Source organism: Alligator sinensis, unplaced genomic scaffold, assembly GCF_000455745.1.
Source record: "Alligator sinensis unplaced genomic scaffold, ASM45574v1 scaffold64_1, whole genome shotgun sequence".
Lineage (NCBI taxonomy): Eukaryota > Metazoa > Chordata > Crocodylia > Alligatoridae > Alligator > Alligator sinensis.
Genome location: NW_005842458.1, coordinates 47,853 through 71,299, shown reverse-complemented (window position 1 = coordinate 71,299; position 23,447 = coordinate 47,853). Strand labels below are relative to the sequence as shown.

Sequence of the window (23,447 nt, the reverse complement as noted above, 5' to 3'; positions counted from 1 at the left end):
GAGCTAACATTGCAAGCACATAGAGCCAGGGCACTGCTGATATGCTCACATCCCCTGAGCATTGCATTGACACCAGGCACTCTTACCTTGCAAGCTCTTGGCCTCACTCTGGTTTTACTTAAAGAACCATGGGATTCTGCCTTGGTACCAAATATGGCCCCTTTAAATGGGTGTCTTACAACTGGCCCCTATATAAGAGGCCTCTCTCCAGCCAGGGTGGGCTTGTGCCAGGTTTCTGTATCCACATTAGAGTCAGTGCCCAGTACCAGAGATGAGGTCAGAGTGTGCTGCGCTCGGCCTTTCCATTGTTTCTCAGGATCCAAAAGAGCCTGAGAGAAGCAGAGAATAAATTAGAGTATCCCAGAGGCTGAACTAACTTATACAGGAGTGGTGAGTGGGGCAGGGCATATGAGGGGCACAGAAGTCCCACCTTAGCCTTTTCCAGCCCTGTCCCCCTACCAAAAACAGGCATGCAGGTGCTGAGAACAGGGCCAACTTGAGCAGAGGCATAGCCCACATGCTTCTGATCAGTGGCTTTTCCCATGTAGAGGCTGTACATGCTGCAAGTTAGTGGCAGCCCTGGCTCCATCTGCCTCAAAGCAGTCCTGTCCACTTGGGGGTGGGGCGGTGTTGGTAGAAACTGGTTGAGTTTGGAAAGCTGGGGTTTGTGGTCAAGCCCTTCTAGGGCCTTTGTACACACCACGTTTTTTTGCCCTTTCTAGCGTTGCAGTTGTGTGACTGTTTGCATGAGCAGGATTTCTGGACACTTTAAGTCTTTCTGGTGCATTAAAGTAAAACTCCTCAGAAGTAGTTTAGTTTGGCTCACTAGGAATTAAAGCATTGTTTTCATGGATTCAATGCGTGCAAACACAAAGGCGCTCAAAGACGTGTAATGAGCCTCTTTGTCCACTAGATGGCTGTGACTTTTTATAGTTCACCCCTTTGAATTGCTTTCACTTTCGAATTGCTTCTGCTTTTTTTTTTCTTGTTCAGTTTGCCAGCTCCCTGTGGCATGGGCATGGGCACGGGCACAGGGCACAGGGCATGGGGCATGGAGCACAGGATGGAGGGTGCCAGATTGCGGGGGGGCAGCACCGAACTGTCCTGCTCTTCTGTGGTACTGGCTGGAGACCGGGCTTAATTCATTCGAAAACCTAGTGCGTGCAAACACTGAGCGATGCTCCAAAATAAATAAGTTTAAATTTTATAAACTTATTTAACTTAATGAGGATTAAAACCCGTGGTGTGTACAGGTGCCCCTAATCAGCACTTCCTGGGGTGTTTAATTCTTCTGCTTCTTGGAATTCCTTACAAAACCCTCACCATGTAGAAGTTTTCTGTGATGTTTCTACGGAGGCCACTTCCTCAAAGGAGACACAAATGAACTATCAAGGCCACTTCACAGGTGGGAGACAAGACTCACTGGTTCCCCCCATTGTCCCCACCCACAAGCCATTGACTCCTCCTCCCTTTTGGCTCTTCCCTCCAACAGAATTCTTTGGTCGAGACCGACTGCGACAGACGGTTGTGAACAGCTCCGTCACAGCCTACCAGCTCCGAAGCCTGGCCCATGACACGGAGTATGTCATCTCCCTCTACGTGCTCTTTGGTTCAGTGGAGGGACCTGGGATCACAACTTCAGCCAGAACATGTGAGTACGTAAGCACTGCTGAAGGGACGTGGCCCCCGTCCCTGCCCAGGAATTGATGGCTCCTGTGAGAACTGGCAGTAACCAGAGCAACAAAAAGCACCTGAGACAAAATCTTTGGGTTTTAATAGGGAAGGTGTATATAGCCTAATCAGTAGTGGTTGGAAACCATTTGATTTACAGTCAACATCTCTCATTCCAAAACAATCTGATCTGTCCATCGACTGCTGTGTCCATCGACTGCTGAAATGCAGTTCTTGCTGGAGTAGAACTTGGCAACACAGGGTAGTGCCATACTACAGAAACTGAGAAAAGACATGGCTAACAAACCACAGTATCAGGGCTGAGGTTTGGGCAGTCCTGTCTGACGTCCACAGCCAGAATATAAAGCAGGTAGCTATGGCACTGATCCAAGGTTCAAGAGGAGCAATGGTCTCAAGTTGTAGTAAGGGAAGTTTAGGTTAGCTATTAGGAAAAACTTTCTCACTAGGTGAAACAGGCTACCCAGAGAGGTGGTGGAGTCTCCATCCTTGGAGGTTTTGAACTCAAAACTTTGGCTCATATGACCTAGTTGGGGATGGTCCTGTTTTGAGTGGGAGGTTGGACTAGATGAGACCTCCTGAGGTCCCTTCAAGCCCTCATTTTCTATGATTGTAACACCAGAGGCAGGAGCTAAGATGACAGCCAGAGCTCAATAGCCCAAATGTGAAGATCCAGAGCATGAGGCAGAGGCCATGTGGATAGGAATAGGAAATTAAGCTTGTGCAACGAAAGGAGGGAGCAGGAGGTGAGGGAGAGAACAGGGAGACATGATGTTCAGCACCCTGGAGATACTTCCTTGCAAGCCCCTTAAATAGGTGAGCTGCTTCCTATGAGTGATGAACCAAGGGAATAATATCCAGCAAGGTCAGGGCATATGAGCCTGAGTCATCTTGGCAACATGTGGGGATGAGTCCATGTGTGTGCAGGGGAAGGCACAAGGTAATTAGAGTTCGATACTAAAAAACCAAGCCGTGGGAACCAATAGTGATCAGCACTAGCCAGGACTGTGGGGTTGTATTTCATCCCAAAGACAAGGCTATTCTCATGCTATGGTCTCAGTCCCTCGCTGCCTACAGGGTCTCCAACGCTTCAGGGTTTCTCTTGGTATCTCCCACCCACATTCTCACCCAACCTAATCCAAGCTAATTTGGGAGATGAGAAGGGATCATGGAAAACACTGACCCAGGTACCATATTTCCTTGTATATCACACTTCCTTGAATATAATATACACCTTACTTTTGAAAGGCAGAATGAATTAAAAAAGATCTTTCCTTGTAGTAAGTAACTGGGTAGCAGCTGGGTAGCAGCAGCTAAGGGGCCACACCTGCGCATTGTGTTAATCTCCAGGGATTGCTGCAGATTTAACTTTTCACTGTTGCCTGGTAAATGTGAAAAACTGCTTTTACCATATTTCTTGCATATAATGCACATTCCATTTCCCAGCAGCTGGTTTTTGAGGAAAAGGTATGTATTTGTACATGAGAAAATATGGTATATAGTTTACAGCATGCTCGCAGTCAGTCTAGATCCTTGAATGGTGTAAATCAGCATAGCTGCCTTGAAACCAGTGGTGTTACACTGATTTACTCCAGTTGTGGATCTGTGCTATGATTTCACAGGAAGAATATCTTCAGGGTGACATCCAGGATGGAACAGAACGGCACAGAGAGACTAATTGCTGACCATAATGGCCTCTGTTTCTCATGCCATTAGCAACAAGAGGCCTGATGGGTGCTGGCATTTACTGAATGCAGCATTAATCAGGACACCAGCTCACGTTGCTTTCTGTTGCAGCTCCACTTGGCTACGTGTCCAATTTCAAGGTGACGTCCTACACAAGCACATCCATTTCTCTCGCATGGAGCATCACAGCTGCAGCCACCAAATACAAAATCACCTGGAGCCCAACAGGAGCAGATGGAGGTGAGCAGAGAGCAGTTCTTTGGTCTGTTTTCATGGTGCACTGATCGGTTGGGAGCACAGAAGGCTCTGTGCAGATGGAGGACATTTAAGCCAGTAGCCCACTTGAAAGATCTCATAACCATGGGAGAGGCCTTTCATGTAGCTTTCTGGGCTCTGTGGTAGTCTCCACCCCACCTTCAGTGCTAAGAGCATGAGCCTCTACCAATGTTAGACTCATCCCATAGAGTCCAGCTGGAGTTGGCTTGTTGGTCTTTGTAAGGGAAGAAGCAGTTTAGCCAGGGAGTGCTGCAGGCTAGGCAGGGCACCACACCTGAAGGTCACTGGGGCAGCAAGCTAATAGAGCAATTGGGCAACTGTCATCGTTTGCTGTCCAGATGTGGGCAGGGCCCTGGGAGCTCATAAGCCCACAGTTGAAGCTGGCTTGGGGGGGTTACTCTCCCTGGCAGTCCTAGGGGAAGGAACTCCTGCTCAGGAAAGCCACCCAGAGATGTCTGACTTCCTGCACCCACTGCCTGCAGGAACAGTTGAGCCCAGGATGCTGTAATAGTGAGCGAAGGGGCTTGTGTTTATGTTACTGTCTTCTACCAGTGGTTTGGGGTGAGGCTGGAAGGGGAAGTAAAGAGGCCTCATTAGTGCCCAGGGGGAACTCGACTGCCTTGAGCCCTGGCAGGGGCAGGCTCAAGCACGCAGGGGCCAGGGGCCTGGTGACTGGAAGGGACAAATGAAGCTAATGCCTCAAAGCCAGGTCCAATTCAGTGGTCCTAGGCTAGAAGGCCTAGCAGGATTGAAGGGGCAGAGGCCAAGGAGGCCAAAGCCCCAGCAGAGGGACAACATACCTGTAACACCCATGAGGCATGGGGCATGGTAAAGGGAAGGATTTGGAGCTATGCAATTAGCCCTTAAGGCTTTGGGTGCCCTGCCAAGCATAGTTGACTACAGAGAGCCAGTCAGGGGCCTGGGACCAATGAGGACCAATAGGGTGCTGGGGACCCTAGTTGCGGGGGTTTGGGACCGGAGCTATGCAAAAGTTCATGAGCAGCCTCCCTAATAAATTATATTTCCATCTAGGTGTGGCAGGCGAGACAGGAGGGTGCCCTAGGGGCAGAGTGGGGCATGGTTGCGGAGCCACGGGGGAGCATCACGGCCACCACTGGGACCCCAATGTGTTACAGTCTTGTTGGGACAGGGGCTATAGGGAGGCAAGCTAAACCAGTGTCGCTCAAGCTTTTGCTCCCCAAGGACTGGATGAGTGGCATAAGACCAGTGCATGTGACAGGATTGGATCCAGCCCTGCATGCTGCATGCCCAGATCAGGCCTGCACCACACCTAGCCAGAGCTGATGCCCTCACTTGCCCCATGTACCCCGATTGTGTCCCATGTGGTCTCAACTTGGCCTCAAGTGCTGTGATCAGGCCTCTTACTGCCCCGTGCTTCTGATCAGCTTCTTGCCACACTGCACACCAGATCTGTCACTCAGGACCATGCTATCTGGCCCACAGGGCTCCCCACAGGTCTGAAAACTTGGTGTCAGGGGAGTGGTGATTAATGCTGCCACTGATTCCCTGCTGCTACATTTTCAGACCTGTGAGGATACCCTAAGTCCAGATGACATGGCTCTGAAGGCCAGCTTTGGCTGGGAGTTGATCACCCCTGTCCAGAGATGGGTGACAAATGGGTTAGAAGGAAAACCCTATGAGTGCAGGTTGAAAGGACCAAGTGTGTTTAGCTTGGAGAAAAGATGACATAAGGAAGGACATAATAGCTGTATAGGAAAGGTCAAATAACTGTCCAAGGGGATGGAAAGCACTATGTCCAAATTCCTGAATGACACCAAATTATGGGGCAAAGTAAACACACTGGAGGGCAGAGAGCGGATTCAGGTGGATTTGGACAGATTGGGAAAGTAGGCAGAACAGAATAGGATGCAGTTTAACAAAGATAAGTGCAAAGTGCTGCATCTAGGGAAAAAGAATCACCAACGATCAGATGTAATGAGCAGCAGCACCCGAGTCTCCTGGGATGCAGTCACGGGAGCCAGTGGGAACCGAGTGGCTTGGGGTCCAATTCCACAGATTGGGAGATGACTTTCTAAGCAGCACAGCAGCAGAAAGGGATCTCAGAATCATAGTTGACTCTCAAATGAAGGTGAGTCGTCAATGTAAGGAAGTGATGAGTAAAGCCAACTGCACTCTTTCATGCATTAGAAGGTGCATCACGAGCAGGTCAAAGGAGGTGATACTTTCTCTTTATGTGGCATTGGTAAGACCACAACTGGAGTACTGCATCCAGTTCTGCGCACCGCACTTCAAGAGGGATGAGGATAACCTTGAGAGGGTCCAGAGGAGGGCTACTTGTATGGTCAAGGGCCTGCAGGGAAGATCCTCCAAGGAGAGACTGAGGGACCTGAATCTCTTCAGCCTCCACAGAAGAAGGATGAGAGATGATCTTGTGGCTGTCTCCAAATTCATTGGGAGGGGGCAGCAAGGAATAGGGGATACTCTGTTTACCAGAGCACCCCTTGGAGTTACTAGGAACAATGGCCATAAACTGATGGAGAGCAGATTTAGATTAGACAGTAGGGTGAGGGTTGCCAAAATCTGGAATGAACTTCCAAGGGAGGTGGTACTCTCCCCTACCTTGGGGGTCTTTAAGAGGAAACTAGACAAACACCTGGCTGGGGCCGTCTGACCCCAGTGCTTGTTCCTGCCTGGGACAGGGGGTCAGACTCGATGATCTACTGAGATCCCTTCTGACCCTAAAAATCTATAAAATCTATGAAATGCCGGGACAAAATACTTTAGGCTCTTTCACTAGCCCAGTGTTGCTGCTATGCAGTGGCCCACAGGCTTTCCCGATGGACAATACAGATGGATCCTTAGGTTACAGTGCCCTGATGGGCCTTATTTTCATGCATTATTATTGCTGTTAGTGTAATAATGTGCAATTTGCATCTTGAGAGTAGCTTGAGACCCAGAATACAAGCCCCACCGCACAAACACATGGCAGCTGACAATGGAGCAAAGAGCCTTAAAAAGCAGCTATTTAGGACCTGGTCCCTAACCTGTGCATCTATCACAGCTACAAGGAGGAGCTCTTAAAAACCTCATGGGAAAACTGTGGATGGGGTCAGAAGTAAGAACCTAAGCAATGTCTCGCTGAGTCAGACCAGTGGTCCACCTTGCTCAGTATCCTGTCTCTGACAGCGGCAGAAGTGGATGCTGTAGAGCAGTGCTTCTTAAACAAGGGACCACGGCACTCTGGGCTGCCTTGAGGCATTAATTTGAAGCGCTTTCTGACCAAACAGCCCCAATGTGCTTTGCAAACTCATTAGAAGGATCCTCACTCATCTGTGTGCTGGTGGGAAGCAAGAATTTAGGCAGCATATTGTAGTGCTACACCATAGGTCAGCACATATGCACTGCAGTGCCATACTGAGTCAGACCAGTGGTCCATTTTCCCCACTATACTGTCTCTGACAGTGGCAGGATTTGTACTATGGATTTGTATAGGATGGATTTGAATGGTGGATATATATTTGGATAGAGAGGATCCTGCCTCAGGCAGGGGGTTGGACTAGCAGACGTCTGGAGCTCCCTTCCAGCCCTTCTTCTCTATGATTGTATGACGTGACCCATTGGAAAGAGCAGGGGGTGGGGTAAGGGCATCAAACTGCACTGACCTTAATAAGGATCACGTCAGGACTATCCTGAGGTCATGTGAATGTTGCTGAACATGCTCCAAGCTCATTTTTCCACTCATCATCCCAAAGGCAATGTTTCCAAGCCTCAGCTGAGCTCTGTGCAACCTTGCAATGTGTGTCTTGTGGGGAGAAGGCAAGCTGAAGTGACATGTCACTTGTTCTGGGCTCATCTCAGGGGCTGCTCACATTTACCGTGTGGTTGCCATAGGCTGAAGGACTATCAGGAGGGCAGACAGAGGGGCCTGCCTGTCCCTGAGCTGAGGGCAGTAGGGTAGGGGCAGTATTCCCCATTGTGTTAGGGGTATTGTCCAGCACAGATCCTCCGCCTGAGGACCCCCCGTTTATGCCACTGGTGACTTCTGCCCCTGGCACCAACCTTGGGTCGAGGTGTGTAAGAGACCACACCACCCAGAAGCTTTTCCTCATTCACACCCATTTTCCTTGTCATGTAGTCCCTTCACCCCTAGCTGAGCTCATGCGTGACCCCTGAACCCCCTATTTCTTTACATTTATGTCCTTCCCATTACAAAGAGACCTCAGGAGCATCAGTACTGTGAGGAGAGGCCAGACCCTTTGGAGAAGACACCCCTAATGTTCTCAGCAAATGATCAGCACTGTTCTTCCCCTTTCAGAGCGAGCTATTGCCAAGAGCCAGTATGTGGGGAGCAGGGTGCTTGCATATCGCATCGACCACTTGCTGCCCAGCACGCAATACAGGGTCAGCATTCGGCCCGTGTTCAGCAAGTCTGAAGGCCACGAAGTGACTCTCACTCACCAGACAGGTAAGTCCTGATATCTGGACATCCTTTTGGCAGATTATGACCTCTCACTGCTGCAACAGAGACCTCTCCTGCTCAAGCTAAAGAAGCAGCCCGGTTAGCTGGTGGCAGTAGTGGGTCTATGACATGCACTCTGTCAGCGTGTTCACCAGGTGCTGCATAGAGACATGGATTGGATGTAGGATTTCTGTGGCATCTAGCAAGGTTATTCTTGGAACCAATTTGTTAATAAAACAAGTCCCTGCTTACCCTGTGATGTTTGGGCCTGTCCTTGATTCTCCTTCCCTAAGGCAGTTTTCACCCAATCCCGGAGCTCCTGCATGTGGAGGTAGGAGAAACTGGTGAGTGCACACAGCGCGCCATGCTAATGACCTGCTTTGTTTGCAACAGTGAAAATGGTGGGTAATGTTTTTAGGCTGGTCTTGGCCCCATTAGAGTAGATTGCGCGGGGGCATGGGATTTGCAGCTCTGGGTTGGTTTCCTTCTCCTTCCTCCGCTCCTGCCGTTCCACCTCGGTATTGAGTCATTGGGCATCAAAGTGGCATGTGCTTTGGTGGACCAGGTGGAGCCATGCCGAACAGTCAGCAGCTTGCTCCTCCCGGCTGTTGGTGTCAATGCCTCCGTGCTTGAGGGTGACCTTGAGCATGTCTTTGCACCACTTCCTTTGGCCACCCTTTGAGCACTGATCACAGGGCTGTGATGAAATCTACCCTAATGGGGCCAAGACCAGCCTAAAAACATTACCCACCGTTTTCAGTGTTGCAAACAAAGCAACATATGCATCCAGAATCGGGCTCCTCAGTCACCTGAGGACCCATCAAGCTTGATGGATGTCATTCTTGACTTCAAGGGACCGCCACCGCCGCTGATGAGATTTCATAGACATCAGGGCTGGAAGGGACCTTGCAAGATCATTGGGTCCATCCCCCTGCCCAAGGGGCAGGAAGTCAGCAGGAGTCAAATGCATATAGATGCATAAAGGATACGGCATGGGGCTGGGACTCTGGAGCTCTGGATTCCACTCTTGGTTCTCCTTGTCTGACCTTGAGCAAGACGCTTCGTGCCTCTGCCTCATTTCTCCCTCTTCAGAATGGGGGTAGTAATGCTTCATAGATTAGAAACATGACTACCCTGGCCTCCCATATCACACAGGTCACAAAATCTCACCCTGTGTTGATGCCAAGGCTGATGCACACTTTCTAGCAAGACATCCCTTCTAGATTTGAGGTCATTGATAGATGGAGCGCCTACTGATTTCCTCAGAAGTTTGTTCCGGTGATTAACTTGCTTTCCCGAGGTGCTCAAATATGGTGGCGAGGAGCAGCACAGAGAAGCCTATATATAAAGAAACACACTGTTGGTTGTTCCTGTTTTGTAGGAAACAACGTCTATGTGGTAGGGAAGTTCTGTTTCTGGATAAAATGTTTTAAGGGTAACTTCGGCGGTCTTCCAGTTCACAAGTTTGTATCTTCCTCTTTGGGGCTTTAGATAGACAAGGAATGCCTGCAATTATTACTCGCAGTGAATTTACTGTATGCCATGCATAGGGTCTACACTTTGTTCAGGTAGGAGTGTTGATGTACCTGTGGCTGCAGGTGCCTCCAGGGGGTAATCTGATGCTTGTGAAGACTGTGGGAGAGATGATGTGGCCCATTTCATACTCTGGGCCTATGGCTGCTACACTTATTCACAGCTGGTAGCGTTGTACTCTAGGTGTAGAACGACTGATGGCAGCAGACCTGGTCCTGGCATAAGGCACCATTTAGTGAGAGTAAAGGTGTTGACCTGTGGCCTTACATCACTTGGCTGCTAGGTTTCACATCTCCTTATTTTTTCATTTCTGCAGCCTCTCTCACAGACTTAAACCCCGTCCAGACTCTCCGGGATTTGCGAATCATCAACACTGGAATAAATAGCCTGAAGCTGTCCTGGAAGAAGACCCCAGGCATAACGCACTATAAGATTTCCTGGGCCCCGTTTGGTGGTAAGGGGCCTGCTCCATCAGCTGTGTGCAGTATGGTGCGAGAGCACAGGGGCCTCTGGGAGTTGGGGTAACATCAGCTCAGTTTCCCCGACTGCTTCCTCTTGGTGATGTGGAAACAGGTGATAAGCTGGCTGTGTGGGGGGAAGAGTGGGTGCAAAACTTTGGGAAAGTCAGGTCTGTGTTTCAGCTTGTAGGGGCTAGTGGGCACCCCTGGCTTGGCCTAGAGTTTTCTGTTCTTCTGTAATTTGTTGTGAATCCCAGTGTTAGCCGTGATCAACATCACCCTACATCACCCCTTACTTCCCCGGCAAGCACCGATGCCTTCTCCAAGGTCCATGCCCCACTCAGTACATGGGCAATTCCCTGCTGGCTGCTCTTACAAGCCTTTCCTCCTCAGTCCCTGCCTTGGATTTTCTGGCCAGATGGTGTCCTTCAACCAAGGAGTGAGTAGAGAAAACCCAGGTACCAGTAAGCTCTTTTAGTACAGAGAACTTGTAAGAAAAGGAAGAACAAAACTCGCAAAAAAAAAATCATTTCCATTTTGTTTTTCAAAATATTCATTGATATTTCCTAGTTGTGAAACAAAAGCGTTTTGCAAAAATGACATTTTGGCCCATTTAGTTGAATCCTGGTGGTATTTTTAAAACAATGGTTAAAAGAAATAATATTAGAAAAGGCCTGCCTCTCTCTTAAATCAGATTTTGACTTTAAAAAAAAACCATGAAAAGAATTGAACAATCTGGACACATGGTAGAGGGGATATCTTTTATTAGATGAACAAGATTTTTGCAAAAAAAAATGCTTTATGAAAAGAATTGAGAAACTCCTTTTGTGACTAGTTCTCAAGCTAGGAAAAGAGTCTTTTTTTTTTTTTACGGTGAAAGTACTTTTATTCTCTGCTGAAGAATTACCATTATACCAATTACCTCTATCATTGTAACAATAATAACCATTACCATTATACTTACGTGGCCTTTAAAAAAGGGTCCAACATTCATCATTCTCAGGAGCTCCTGTGATTTAAAAATGCTGCACAGGATTGAAAGCAATTCAAGTCCCACGTTCTGCAGGAGGAGTTAGGGACGACTTTCACCCTTTCTTAGTGCATTCATATTTCATACAAGGGCTGAAGTCAGAGGAGCTGAGAAGAGCAGAGCTGCCCGCACCTGCTATCAGAAGAGCTCCCCCATTACTTCTTGACTTCAAGAGACCTCATAGGTGCCTGTGAGATTTCTCCTCCCTCTTTTAATTTACATTAATACGTGCCTAAAACCCCAACATCACTCTGTAGGCAGAGAAATGTATCCATGGATAACCCAGCTTCCAAAGGCATAATAAAGCTGTCCCATGTCTCTCTAGAGGATAGTTTGTGTAAATGAATCTGCATCAAATGCATCCTTCTTCTTAAACAGGATGATCCCGTAACTAGAGCATTGGACGGGGAATCTCAGGACCTGGCTTCTGTTCCCATCTCTTTCAGCAATTCACCTGGACTGCCTATACATGTGCTCGGGAGTGGAGCGGGGGAGAAGTATTTTAATTAGACCTGTTTCTGGGGAGCTGCTCTAATTAAAACGCTTTGCCATCACGTGTACTAAGCCCCTGCAGATTTAAAAATGGCAGTGGGACACTTTATCTAAACCCCATTGAATGAAGTTCGATAAAGTGCCCCAGTGGCCATTTTAAACCTGCGGGGACTTATACACGTGACGATGAGGCCATGCTGGAGCATGCTAATTAGAGTGCGGACCGGCATGTGTATAGGCACCCCAAGCCTCGTGTAAATCACTTAATCTAGTGTACATGTAAAATACTTGAGTGTATTTTAACAACCCTCATCACAGCAGGACACCGGCTGCTGTGGTCCCCCTGAGTTACATGTGGCAGGTTTGGGTGTTATGTCTTGCGTTGGGTCAGGGTTGATTGCATTGTTTTACTAATACGTTAGACGAGGATTTGTATAGGATGGTTTGGCGAGGGATCAGCCTACCTCTGGCAGGGGGTTGGACTAGATGACCTCTGGAGGTCCTTTCCAGCCCTACTTTTCTATGATTCTTTGATTCTACACTTCTACTTCAGTTCCTCCCCGATTGTCACATCCTCTGAGATCGACGGAGAGAAAGTGCTATAGCTCCCATGCTCCGCGCAGGGAGCAGTGTTTATCCTGCTATTATCACAAGCTGTTCTATTTTTTTTTTTTTATTCTTCGTACTAATTAGGTGGCTTGGAAACCTCGCAGACAGTTCCAGCAGAGCCCACGTTTTTCACCATAACCAAGCTGCAGAAGAGCATGACATACAGCATCCGCGTGTCTTCAGTCACTGGGGAACGAGAGGGAAGCCCAGTGCTTCTCACTGCCAAAACATGTGGGTACCTCGAAAACGTGGGCAGGTGGATCAATAGCATGGCAGCTAGAAATCTAGGACCTGATGTTTACTCGCTTTTATAGAGGGCTCTTATCATGCTACTGGCTCCACTTCTTCTACCTCTACAAACGCTACTGGTTAGATTGGCAGAAAGTAAGTATCCCAGCTGGCTGGAAGGTGGAAACTAGGGGCCGGTTGCCATTTGGAAAGATATCCCCATGCATGAACTTCTGGCCAGATGCAGTCTACATGTTTCGCATCTTCCTCTGGAGTAGTTAGCAGAGGCCGTGCCAGAGACAGGACACCGGACTCTGTGGGCCAAGGTCCTACTTGACTTTTGAAAATCCTATCTTGCCTTTTTTCCATTTGGACCAGAATTTTGAGTCTAGCCCAGCAGGTGCTGGGTTCATTTTAGCCCTACGGGGTTTAGAAAATCCTCCCTCATGAACCCTTTTGTCTCCCTTTTTGGATGTAAAGAATTAAATGGCTGCAAATTAATAATTTCTCTTCTCTTTCCTTTTTAATAGTGGATCTGCCCAAAGTGACTGCGTTCACAATTCAGGAGGTCACAGAGAGCAATGTTTTACTGAACTGGACAGGTGTTCCTGGGGCATCGGCGTACTTGTTAGCCTGGCGCCTGGCATCAGGTAATGGTTCTTCGGGGTAGTACAAGGAGAGACGAGATGCGGTAGGGATATTTGTAAACTGTGACTGCGCATGGCTCCGTAGAAGACTTCAGGATGAGCCACATTGCTAAAAAAATCACCTTTGCTTCTCAGTCTGATTTTGTTTCCCATTACTAAATCCGTTTTTAGTTCACAACAATTTAGGAGTTGCCAATCTGGGTTAGACCTGTGGACCTTTTAGTCCAGCATCTTCTCTCCGAAAATGCCCAGAGCCTATGCCACAGAAGAAAATTCAAGGGACCTATAAAGCACTCAAGGCGCAATTTCTTCCTAACCCCAGTCAATCAAGGATGAGTTTATGTACTATATCATCAAGGTTTTCTATTGGTGGTCACCACCTATTTCAGTCTCGTGTCTCCATATTCACACCTGATCCTTCTTCTCTGTCCTATTCAGCTCCCTTTCTCATTTATTTCTTCCCATAAAGCAGTGCATTGTCCAGTAATGAGAGTAAAGGAATGGGGGACTGTAGCTAAGATGTTTCTTGGCTTCAGTTTCCTAAAGGGATGAGGACTAATAAATGACTGAAACAATAGGGTTTACTCCTCTAGAGCATTAGGGGGCTTAGGTGATATAATATTTATACAGTACTTTGTGATCCGTGGGTGAAAGGCACTGGAAAGAGTTGCTATGTGCTGATAACTCCCACGGCCGAACTCAGGAGCTTTTGGAGTTTTGTTCTCATACGATCACTTTCCCCATGGACTTTAATGGGTTTAAGAGGCATGATTTCTCCTTCTGGAGCAGTCGTGTTGATCTGACTCGAGCAAATTGGTCTTACCCTTCCCATCAATGTCCCTGGAACAAAGATGCGTGAGGAGTCATGAAGCCAAATCCTTTTGACTCACAAGTGTTTTCAGCCTCATGACAACGGCCCTTTCGAAACACCGTGTTTGGATCCTGTTCTGTCTGCGCAGTGACGTCATGATCTCTCGCACCCACGATCGACCCTGATTCCTGTGACCAGCTTATCTTGATTTGCCGAGAGGAGGTCTGAGGTAGAACTCCCCTATGCCAAAAGCAATGGTCTTGGAGTTAGCAAATGGCCATTACAGTGTTCAAATCCTAAAGACATTTCTAGTATTGGCAGCATACAACTTCCAGCATATACCTCTCAGATTGAAGTCCCTTATGATACTATATTTTTTCCCCTGACACATTATAGCTAAGTGATATAGGAGGCTGATCATCCTGTTCTCTAGTGCAATTTGTGTGATCTACTGTGATTAGTACCCTGTCTTGTGATTTATCTGTTTGAACATGAATCCATAAGTATTCAAAATCATTTGCCTCTGAGCTGGCAGGGACTCAGAAACACAGTATGCCATTTTTGACATACACTGCTAGGCCCACTCTGCTTTTTGCCCCATTGACCCCTCCTGAGTAGGTTATCACCACTGATTTTAACATTCGAACCATATCTGCTAAGTTGAATAACATTGGGTAGGTCAAATTTGTGCTCACTAATGAGTCATTCCAGTTTTTCTTGTTTATCATCCAGACTGCTAGCATTAGCAGATAGGCAATTAAGGAATGTTGTCCCTTGGTGCGTTGATTAATTTTGCTCTCAGCATCTGGATTTTATGCCAAACGAACGCTCATCTGTTCTCCCTTTCCATCCTCCCCTTTTGCTGTCAGATTAAGGCCCTGCTGGCTAATCTGGCCCTGTCTCGTGGAAGATGGATTCCCCTTCTACTCATTTGGAGGTCATCCAAACCATCTAGCGTCTCTTCTCCATAGAAAGCATTCTTGTCTTCCACAAAACTGTAATCCTCTCTACTTAAGACCACTTACCTGGCTGGCCGCTCACATCCAGCATCTTTTATCTTCACCCAAGACAGGCAGGATCTTTGAGAAGAACAGGCGGATGTAACTCTCCGGTGGCACCCTTCTGAGCTCCTTGCCATAGTCTCTATCAGGGGTGGGCAGCTTTTTCAGGCCATGGATCAGACCGCCCTAGATTGGGTCAGAGGCAGACGCGTGCTAAAACCCATCTGCTGCCGTGGTCTCTCTCCATCATGAGCCAGGAGAGGCCTGTCCCTGTCGCTTATCCCCACTGCAGCATGGAGGGAAGCCCATCACCGCCAACTGCTGAAGCCCCTGATCTGCAGCTTTGACCCAGTAGCTCTGAGGACCGCATCCAGCTGTTGGACCATAGCCTACATCAGGTGAAACCGTCCCATGAGTGCCTACATTCACCATTAGCAATGGATTTCAAGAGCCTAGCAAAACTGCAACCACATCTCAAATCTTCGTTCCAGAAAGATGGCTTGCTGCCCTGTTATCCTCTTCCCCCTTGCGGAGTGGTCTTTCCCAGCCACCTCAGATACAAACCAACATCTCACCTGTCCCTCTGCCCATTCCCATGACCCTCCCAGATAGTGAGCAGCCCAAACACAACCCACCAAGCCCCTTTACCTCCTAGCAGAGGATCCATATCTGCTCTTTCTAGCACTCCTCTGTTCACCAAACTGTGAGACTATTGAAGGTACTCCAGGTAGAGTCCATCTGCGGTCACGATGAGTTTCTCCATCTCTCTGCTCAGGTAGTTCCCACCTTTCCTTTGTTTTCAGGTCCTGATCTTTCCATGGAGCGGTTGGCTGCTGGTTCTAGGTCGTATCGAGTGCCAGGACTGAAACTGGGAGGGACGTACGTGTTTTCCATAAGGGCAGTCTTTGGAGAGATGGAGGGGCCTGAGACCAGCATCACTGAGCAGATAGGTATGAGAGGTGGAGACTTGTGTTACAAGGCTTCTGGGTGTCATTTCTGTTGATTACTGGGCTGCGTTAGTAGGAGCAATGCCAGCAGATCGAGGCAAGTGATTATTCCCCTCTATTCGGCACTGGTGAGGCAACACATAGAGCTGGATTGGTGCTGAAGGCCACCGAAGCCTGAGGGTGTGAAGCCCCAGTGAGTAGAGACCAAGGGAGCCAGCCATGTGGGGACTGCTGCTGAAAAGGCTGGAGCGGTGGGGCATGGGTGACCTGCTCAGGGCTGGCAGAGAAGCTGAGATCTCTGGGGACGAGGGGGAGTTTCACCGCAGATAGTGACGGTTCCTGCCCGCCACTAGAACGAGCTGAGGACTGAGAAGTAAGCACTGTGGCCAGGCTTGAGAGCAAAGTGTTAGGACTTAGGATGTTTGTAACCTTTATTTTAATGCTCTGTCTTCCCCAGTTGTGTTGTAGCATTTTCCCCTCATTCTTTAATTTGCATTTCTTTTATCCCAAAGTTTGCCTGTCCTTTAATAGGGTATCGCATCTCAAGGGGAATCTGCACCCTTATGGCTTTGGCCAACTTGGGGTGCCATCACAGCGTGGGAGGTTTCCATGTGGACCTGATGCCATGTATTGCCACCATCATTTGTACCGTAACCAAGGTGCGATGCACGTTATTCTCTTTCTCTGCTTCTGTCAGTGGGATCTCACGGGAATCCTTCCACATCTGCTCCTACCATTACTTCTATACGAACTGCCATGGCGAGTGCCTCATCGACCGATGCTGGGAAGGCCAGGACCACTCGTACTCTACCAGCCACCCCTATGACATTAAGAACAACCCCAGCAGCTACAGCTGCTACAGCATCTTCACCCCTGACAACTCTTGCTGGGCCAAGTGAGTTTGTAACCCCTTGTGATTCAGGTCGGATGTTATAGCCACGACATGGTGATCTCCTCTGAGCTTGTGAGCAAAAAGTTGGGCTCATTGGGTATTTGGATGGAAGACTGACTCAAAAAACAGGTCATGTAGCAGGTCCTGCTCCTGGTGCTCTTTCCTCTGTTGCAAGAGCAAACAGCAAATATTAATGAAACTTTGAAACTGTTTTGATTCACCCTGACACAGATCAATGAACCACTTAGATTGGCATCCTGTCTAGGACAATGCGCAGCGCCATATCCTATGAGGGAGGCTTGAAGCCAGCATAAGACATTCAGCCACATCCCTCAGGGTGAAAGTATTTGTATCTTCACTCAGCAGGCAATGGGAGCCTCAAGACAGACTTGCATTCAGCTTCTTCTCCCATAAATCAGTCACAATTCTCACACACCCACCAATATAGTTAGAGACTCATGGCTTTCTGATCGGGGACTTACAGAGCGCATCTACACGAGACGCTTACTGCGCATTTCCCTAATAACACTGCAGTAGCGTGTCATGGCAAAAGCCGTGCTAATAGCCTACCGCGCAGTGTTATTAGGCTAATGTGCAGTAAGCGTCGCTAAATAACCGTGCGCCAGCGCTAATGTGCAGTAACTTTAGGTACTATGCATTTAGTTAGTCCTTTACTAAGGAAGTAGTAAACTAGGTGCACAGTATCTAAGATGCATTAATGAACGTATAGATATGCCCACAGAGATTTTATCTTTGCAGTCTGCGGTAGGTTCAATGCTGACATTGCATTCCTGGTGGATGAGTCCTCAAGCATCGGCCAGAGCAATTTCAATAAAGTGAAGGACTTCCTCTTCCGGATCGTCTCCTATTTCCCCAGAATTGGGCCTCAAGGGACGCAGGCAAGAGTCCATTACTCTTTCCATCTGTCTGTCTGTCTGTTGTCAGTATTTATCTTCCACGTGTACATCTTCATAATGCCCCCATAAGATAGGGAAATGATATTGTTTAGTTTGGCTTGCCGCAAAATGATATTGTTCCCATGTTGATGTTTTCAGATTACATCCCCTTTAAGGAAGTCATCATTATATTTGCATTGTGTGGGCTCTGAGTGGTACTGAGTGCTGCACAGACAAGTGTCTTGTAAGTTGAAATTAAAATGTCAACCTTCATGTAGAAAAATGGTACCCAAAATACCACTCCCCCACAAAAAAGGGAATGTCATCAGGTAGAAAAAATGCAGCTATAGGAAGATCCCACCATTAAAATAAGTACAGGCATTTCATTTGGTAAATTCAGTCCTGAATCAAATATTGAAGAGGAGTGGAAGAAGTTATTTCCAAAAGCTCTGTAGCAGATCTTGGCTCTTGGACTTGACAACTTGGTGGCTAGGATCATAGAGAAGCAGGGCTGGAAGGAACTGCTGGAGGTCATCCAGTCCAGCCCCCCTGTTTGAGGCAGGATCATCCCTATCCAAACTATCCAATGTAAATCCCTAATTTAACCTCTTAGTAAAATCTACCATCAACCTTGACACAATGCAAAACATCATACCCTAACCTGCCACAGGTAAAGCAGGAGGACCACAGCACCCAACGCCCTGCTTCTGTAAAAGAAACGTTAATCTTCCTGGGATCTCCTGAGTGTTAATATACACTCAAGAGATCTCAGGAAGAGGGCCACTCCTCCCACTACAGGGGGAGGCAAAAACCCTCATGATCCATACCAATCTGATCACGGGGTGCAATTCCTTCCTGACCCCAGATTCCTTCCTGACAGATATGGTGTTGAGTCTGACCCTGAACAGAGGGTCTAGTTGGAAAGGGTCAGACTATTTTGAAAATGGTGGGCAAATACAGCACTTTTTACACGACAAAACTCAAAGCTCATGCGGATTTACTCAGTTGCAGCAGAGCTAAAGGCTGCCAACTTGAAATGCTACAAAATCCACACCGCAGTCTGAAGGAAGCCCTGAACGATGAAAGATAATTGGCGGCATGATAAGGCAGATGAAATTCAGTCTCTTGTAGATGAGCATAGACCAGCTTCCGTGATGCACTGCAAGAAGTTTATGGACCTAAAAGCAGCACAAGTGTTTCAGTTAAATCCTTAGACAGGATTACACCGGTTGTGATTGCAACCAAGTCCTTGCCTGCTGGAGGGAACACTTCAGAAGCCGCCTTAATCAATCTTCCGCTGCTGAAGAAGCTGTCTTCGACGAATTGCACAGCCCTTTGTGCACAAACGTTTGGCAGCTCCAGTCACCCCGGGAGAAATTCGAAAAGCTGTCATCTGCTTCAGAAACCAAAAAGCCCCAGGAATAGAGAGACTCCTAGGTGACATTTGCAAATGTGTTTGCCTGCCGTTGCATCAAGCACTTCTAAATGTTTTCCAGTAAGTTTTCGGGAGACTGGGGAACTGCCTCAATGATTTGAGGAAGCGCTCCACAGCCACACCAGCTGCAAGCCCTGATCTTATTGGCTCCTGGGCACAGTATATAAGCCCCTGGGTCTCTTCATTTGGGGTCTGGTTGTTCGGTGCCTTGCACCCTGCAGCAGCTCAGCCTTGCTCCAGTCCTGAACCCATGCACCTTGCTCCTGCCCATCATGTTGCATGTCTGGACTGCCTGGCTCTTCACCTTCAGCCTGACCTGGACTATGGACATGGATATCACTTAGGGCTAGGAGTAACTCTGACTCCCTGGTTTAGACCCCTTCGGTGCATCCTTGACCCCTGATCTGGATTCCCCATGGGCTCAGGTGCTTGTATTACTCAAATTGCCAATTGGCCAAATCACGACTGAGACCTTATGAGGGAGGATAAGGTAAGTTTATTGCTTAAGCACTTAATACACATACACACACACACACCACATTCATACCCCAATTTCTGTTCTGCGCTGGTATAGATTACCAGTCTTATCAGTGCTCAGATCAACTTAGTGGCCAGCCAGGTTGACCACAAGTAGGAGCCAGGCTCCTGCCGGTCCATCTCGTCAGACGAACCACTGCTCCAGGATGACATGCAGAACAAGACCCCAAATTGATGTGTCTTGCCCCATCTTTTATAGCCTTGTGAATTCACCCAGTCCTCTGGGTTTTTGCTGGGTTATCACTGTGTTCTTCCTTGAAGGTCAATTGCTGTTGTTCTCTCGCTGTCTTGGGGCAGATTCTTCTTGTTTTGGTCTTCTATCTGTCTGCATTCTTCAGCCAGTCACCAGCTGATGTCTTCCTTTTCCACAGACACGGTCTCACCCATTCTCTCACACATACAGCATACAAAGGTGAAGCACTTATGTCAAGCTACAGAGTAATACAAGATGGAGTTTCTTAAGGCAATGTAAAACTCAAAAAAATACATAAGATTAAAAGCAATAGGCAAAAAGTCTATTTGTATAACACTTGGTTACCCCCGCAGTCATCCAGATTGCTTATGCCCCTTTACCATTGCCTGTTCATGGTGTAATCCCCAAGGGATCATGAACCCCTTTGCCACGGTTGTGTATGGCTCTGGGCTTTCTGTCAACATCAAGAAACAGTCCTTTATTAACCCATTCCTGGTGATGCCTATCACAATCCTGCTATTTTTACTGATCGTGCCATTTTTTAAAGGCATACAGTCTCCATATTCAGGGACTATTATTACGGATGACAACTCTATGGATACAGGTTACTTTTATATGCAGCTGACACTTTTACCATTTACAAACATCACATATGGAATCTTAAACCTATGCAACAGCAAATCCTCAACAAATCTTACAGTGGACCATGAACTGAGTATCAGTCAACGATGTCCTCATTGCAAAAAGACCCAAGAGCATGTTGGGTTTTGTCAACAGAAGGGTTGCTTGCAATTCAAGGGAAGTGATTCTCCTTCTCTGTTCAGTACTGGTGGGGCCTCACTTGGAGTACTTTATCCAGTTTTGGGCCTCACGCTTCAAGAAGGATGTGGACAAATTGGAAAGAGTCCAACACATAGGTGACAAAAATGATCAGGAGCCTGGGAGCAAGACCGATGAGGAAAGGCTCAAAGAACTAGGGTTATTTCTTCTGGCAAAGAGGATACTGAAGGAGGGGATTTGATAACAGTCTTCAAATATATGAAGGGGGATAATAGAGAGAATGGAGATGGGCTTTTCTCTGTGGCCGTAGGGGACAGGAGTGGCTGCAATGGCCTCAAGATGCAGCGGAGGAAATTTAGGTTGGAGATTAGGAGGAACTTTCCAACTTTGAGGGTGGTCAAGCATTGGAACAAGCTGCCTAGAGAGGTTGTGGAATCTCCATCCCTGGAAATTTCAGACAACAGACAGACATTTGTCTGGGGTGGTTTAGTCAGGGATGATCCTGCCTTGAGCAGGGGACTGGACTAGATGACCTTGTGAGGTCCATTCCATCCTTACTTTCCTATGATCCTATTTTGAGGGTGAGCAAAGATGAACAAGTGACTGGTCACCTGAGAAGATTGTGGCAAAACAAAGAATTGAATATGGCTCACTTGAGCCCCATCCCTTCCTTATCTTGATGTTCTCTGGTGTTCCCTAATTTAATGCATTTTCTAGCATTGTTCCCAAGGCTAGACCATCACTAAACAGCAAACTTCCAACATTATTGACACGTGAAGCTTCAACAGTCTGATTTTGGGACTAACCCCAAGCCCATTGTAATCAGTGGAAGATACCTACTGACTTTAGTATCTATCCTTTGATTTAATCCATGAAGCATAGCTAGTGTTTGGCTTGGATGTTTACATCAAGGCTCCAAGGTGGTTTCTTTCTCTTGTTTATGAAATGTAGAGATCCATGTGCTCATCAGTGGTAGAGATTTATCAGTGTCCCCATTTCATGACCCCATTTGTCCTTAACTCGGGTGTTCATAACCCTACCTCCTGCCATCTTTATGGACCTTGTGGTCTCTTCCCCAGATTGCTGTTGCTCAGTACAGTGAAGAGCCCCGGACTGCATTCCATTTTAACCAGTACAAGGATAGGAATGGAGTCCTGAAAGCCATCCAGGGACTGAGCTACGTTGGAGGCAACACAAAGACTGGTGGGTATCATATATGCACATCAATATCTGCATGTACATGCTATATCTGAGACATGGCCCCGAGTTGCAAAGTGCTGATCTGAAGTTGGATATAAGTTGCCTTAGGATTCAGGTGATGCATTTTGTTACAGAGTTGTGAATTAGTCTGTTGTAGAGTTGGGTTATGAAATGAAGATCCAAAATGCTGTGAAGCTGAGGAGAGGACTCTAGGTGTTTGTTTTCACCTCTAGTTATGGCCAGTACTGTCATTCTGGTTCTTTTAGAAGAGCCCCAGATTTATTTCTGAATTTATCTTTATTATCATATGACCCCCAATTGTGTATGTTTACACCTAACATAGAGCCCTAAACCTAAAGTTATTATCTGCTGGAAATTTTTTAAAAAGTGCTTTACCTCTATCTTCGATACTAACCCTATCAATCATGTGAGCAAGAATTCATGTTTCAGCACTAGATTATATTTGCCTTGATTTATTTAGACCACGGGGTCAGTTTCCCTTTTTGGTGCATATCTGTGACACCCATTAGTGTTGGTTGTGTCTTCACCTTAGCGTTGACTTGCTAAAATCAATGAGAGATGTTACCATCAGGTTCAAAGGAGAGAGAGTTAGAGCAATGAAGATTACTTTAGAAAATTCCTCCCACTGAGTGCATCTACATGAGATGCTAACTGAGTACTGGCGTGGCAGGCAAAAACCATACTAATAGGCTACTACACAGTTAGCACCCAAAGAATCCATGCACCAGTGCTACTGAGCAGTAGTGAAGTTACTGTGCATTGATTTAGTACTTAAGTACTAAGCTTAATGCACAATAAGTACGGTGCATTAATTAACATGTAGACGCACCCACTGTGGATCAGATTATCTACCCCTTCTGCATCCCATTTGGGAGGATAAGGGCTGGAAAATGAACTTTTGCTTTAAATATTCCATGGGTTTAAAAAAGTAATCGCCAGCCATTCTAGGTGCATGGATACACAGTATCTCTAACGCCAGGAGCATTAGACAGGGTTTGGCCATTTAGCTAGAGACTACGAACAAGATGATAGATGAAATGTAGTTCCATATTATAAGAACTCATCAACACATCCCATAGTTTTAAACTGAAGGGAATTAGCTTTCTTTCTATCCTTTTTTAAGCTGCCTCTCTAAGTGTCTACCCTTTCCTAAGGTGGCTCTTTTTTTGGTTACCAGTGCTGTGCACATAATCAATTTTTCAAGGTCATTGACTCAACTGAAATAACCAAAAAAATTCCACAAAAAAACTCCTTTTCGGTTGCTGCAAAATGAGAAGTTTTCAGTTTTCTTACTAACAAACAAAAATCATCTTGATTTGATATTTTCCATGAGGTGCTACAGGGATTTGGGAGCGGGGCTTAAGGGTCTGGGGGCACAGGTGGTGTTCTCGTCGATCCTCCCAGTCTCAGGCTATGGGCTGAGAAGGGACAAGAGGATCCACGTGGTCAACCAAAGACTGCGGCGCTGGTGTCGTCAGGAAGGCTTTGGCTTTCATGACCACAGCCCGCTCTTTGGCGAGAGAGGCAGCGAGCTGCTGGGAAGGGATGGCCTCCACCTCTCTCCCCTAGGGAGGAGGCTCTTCTCAGCCAGACTGGCTGACCTGCTCCACCGGGCTTTAAACTAAGCCCGTTGGGGGACGGGGGG

At 47.3% G+C, this 23,447-nt stretch overlaps 1 protein-coding gene across 1 annotated transcript in view; it reads left to right on the top strand.

Moving 5' to 3' along the window:
• LOC112551404 (collagen alpha-1(VII) chain-like) overlaps window positions 1–23,447 on the top strand; it is a gene marked incomplete at its 3' end in the record, with an annotated part of 93,856 nt that overhangs the window by 23,534 nt on the left and 46,875 nt on the right. Inside the window, exons 13-22 of the mRNA XM_025212351.1 lie at window positions 1,493–1,651; window positions 3,487–3,615; window positions 7,949–8,098; window positions 9,942–10,079; window positions 12,299–12,445; window positions 12,973–13,092; window positions 15,705–15,851; window positions 16,546–16,743; window positions 17,500–17,639; window positions 21,661–21,784. Of these exons, the coding sequence (XP_025068136.1) occupies window positions 1,493–1,651; window positions 3,487–3,615; window positions 7,949–8,098; window positions 9,942–10,079; window positions 12,299–12,445; window positions 12,973–13,092; window positions 15,705–15,851; window positions 16,546–16,743; window positions 17,500–17,639; window positions 21,661–21,784 (1,452 nt within the window). The remainder of the gene's footprint in view (window positions 1–1,492; window positions 1,652–3,486; window positions 3,616–7,948; window positions 8,099–9,941; window positions 10,080–12,298; window positions 12,446–12,972; window positions 13,093–15,704; window positions 15,852–16,545; window positions 16,744–17,499; window positions 17,640–21,660; window positions 21,785–23,447) is intronic.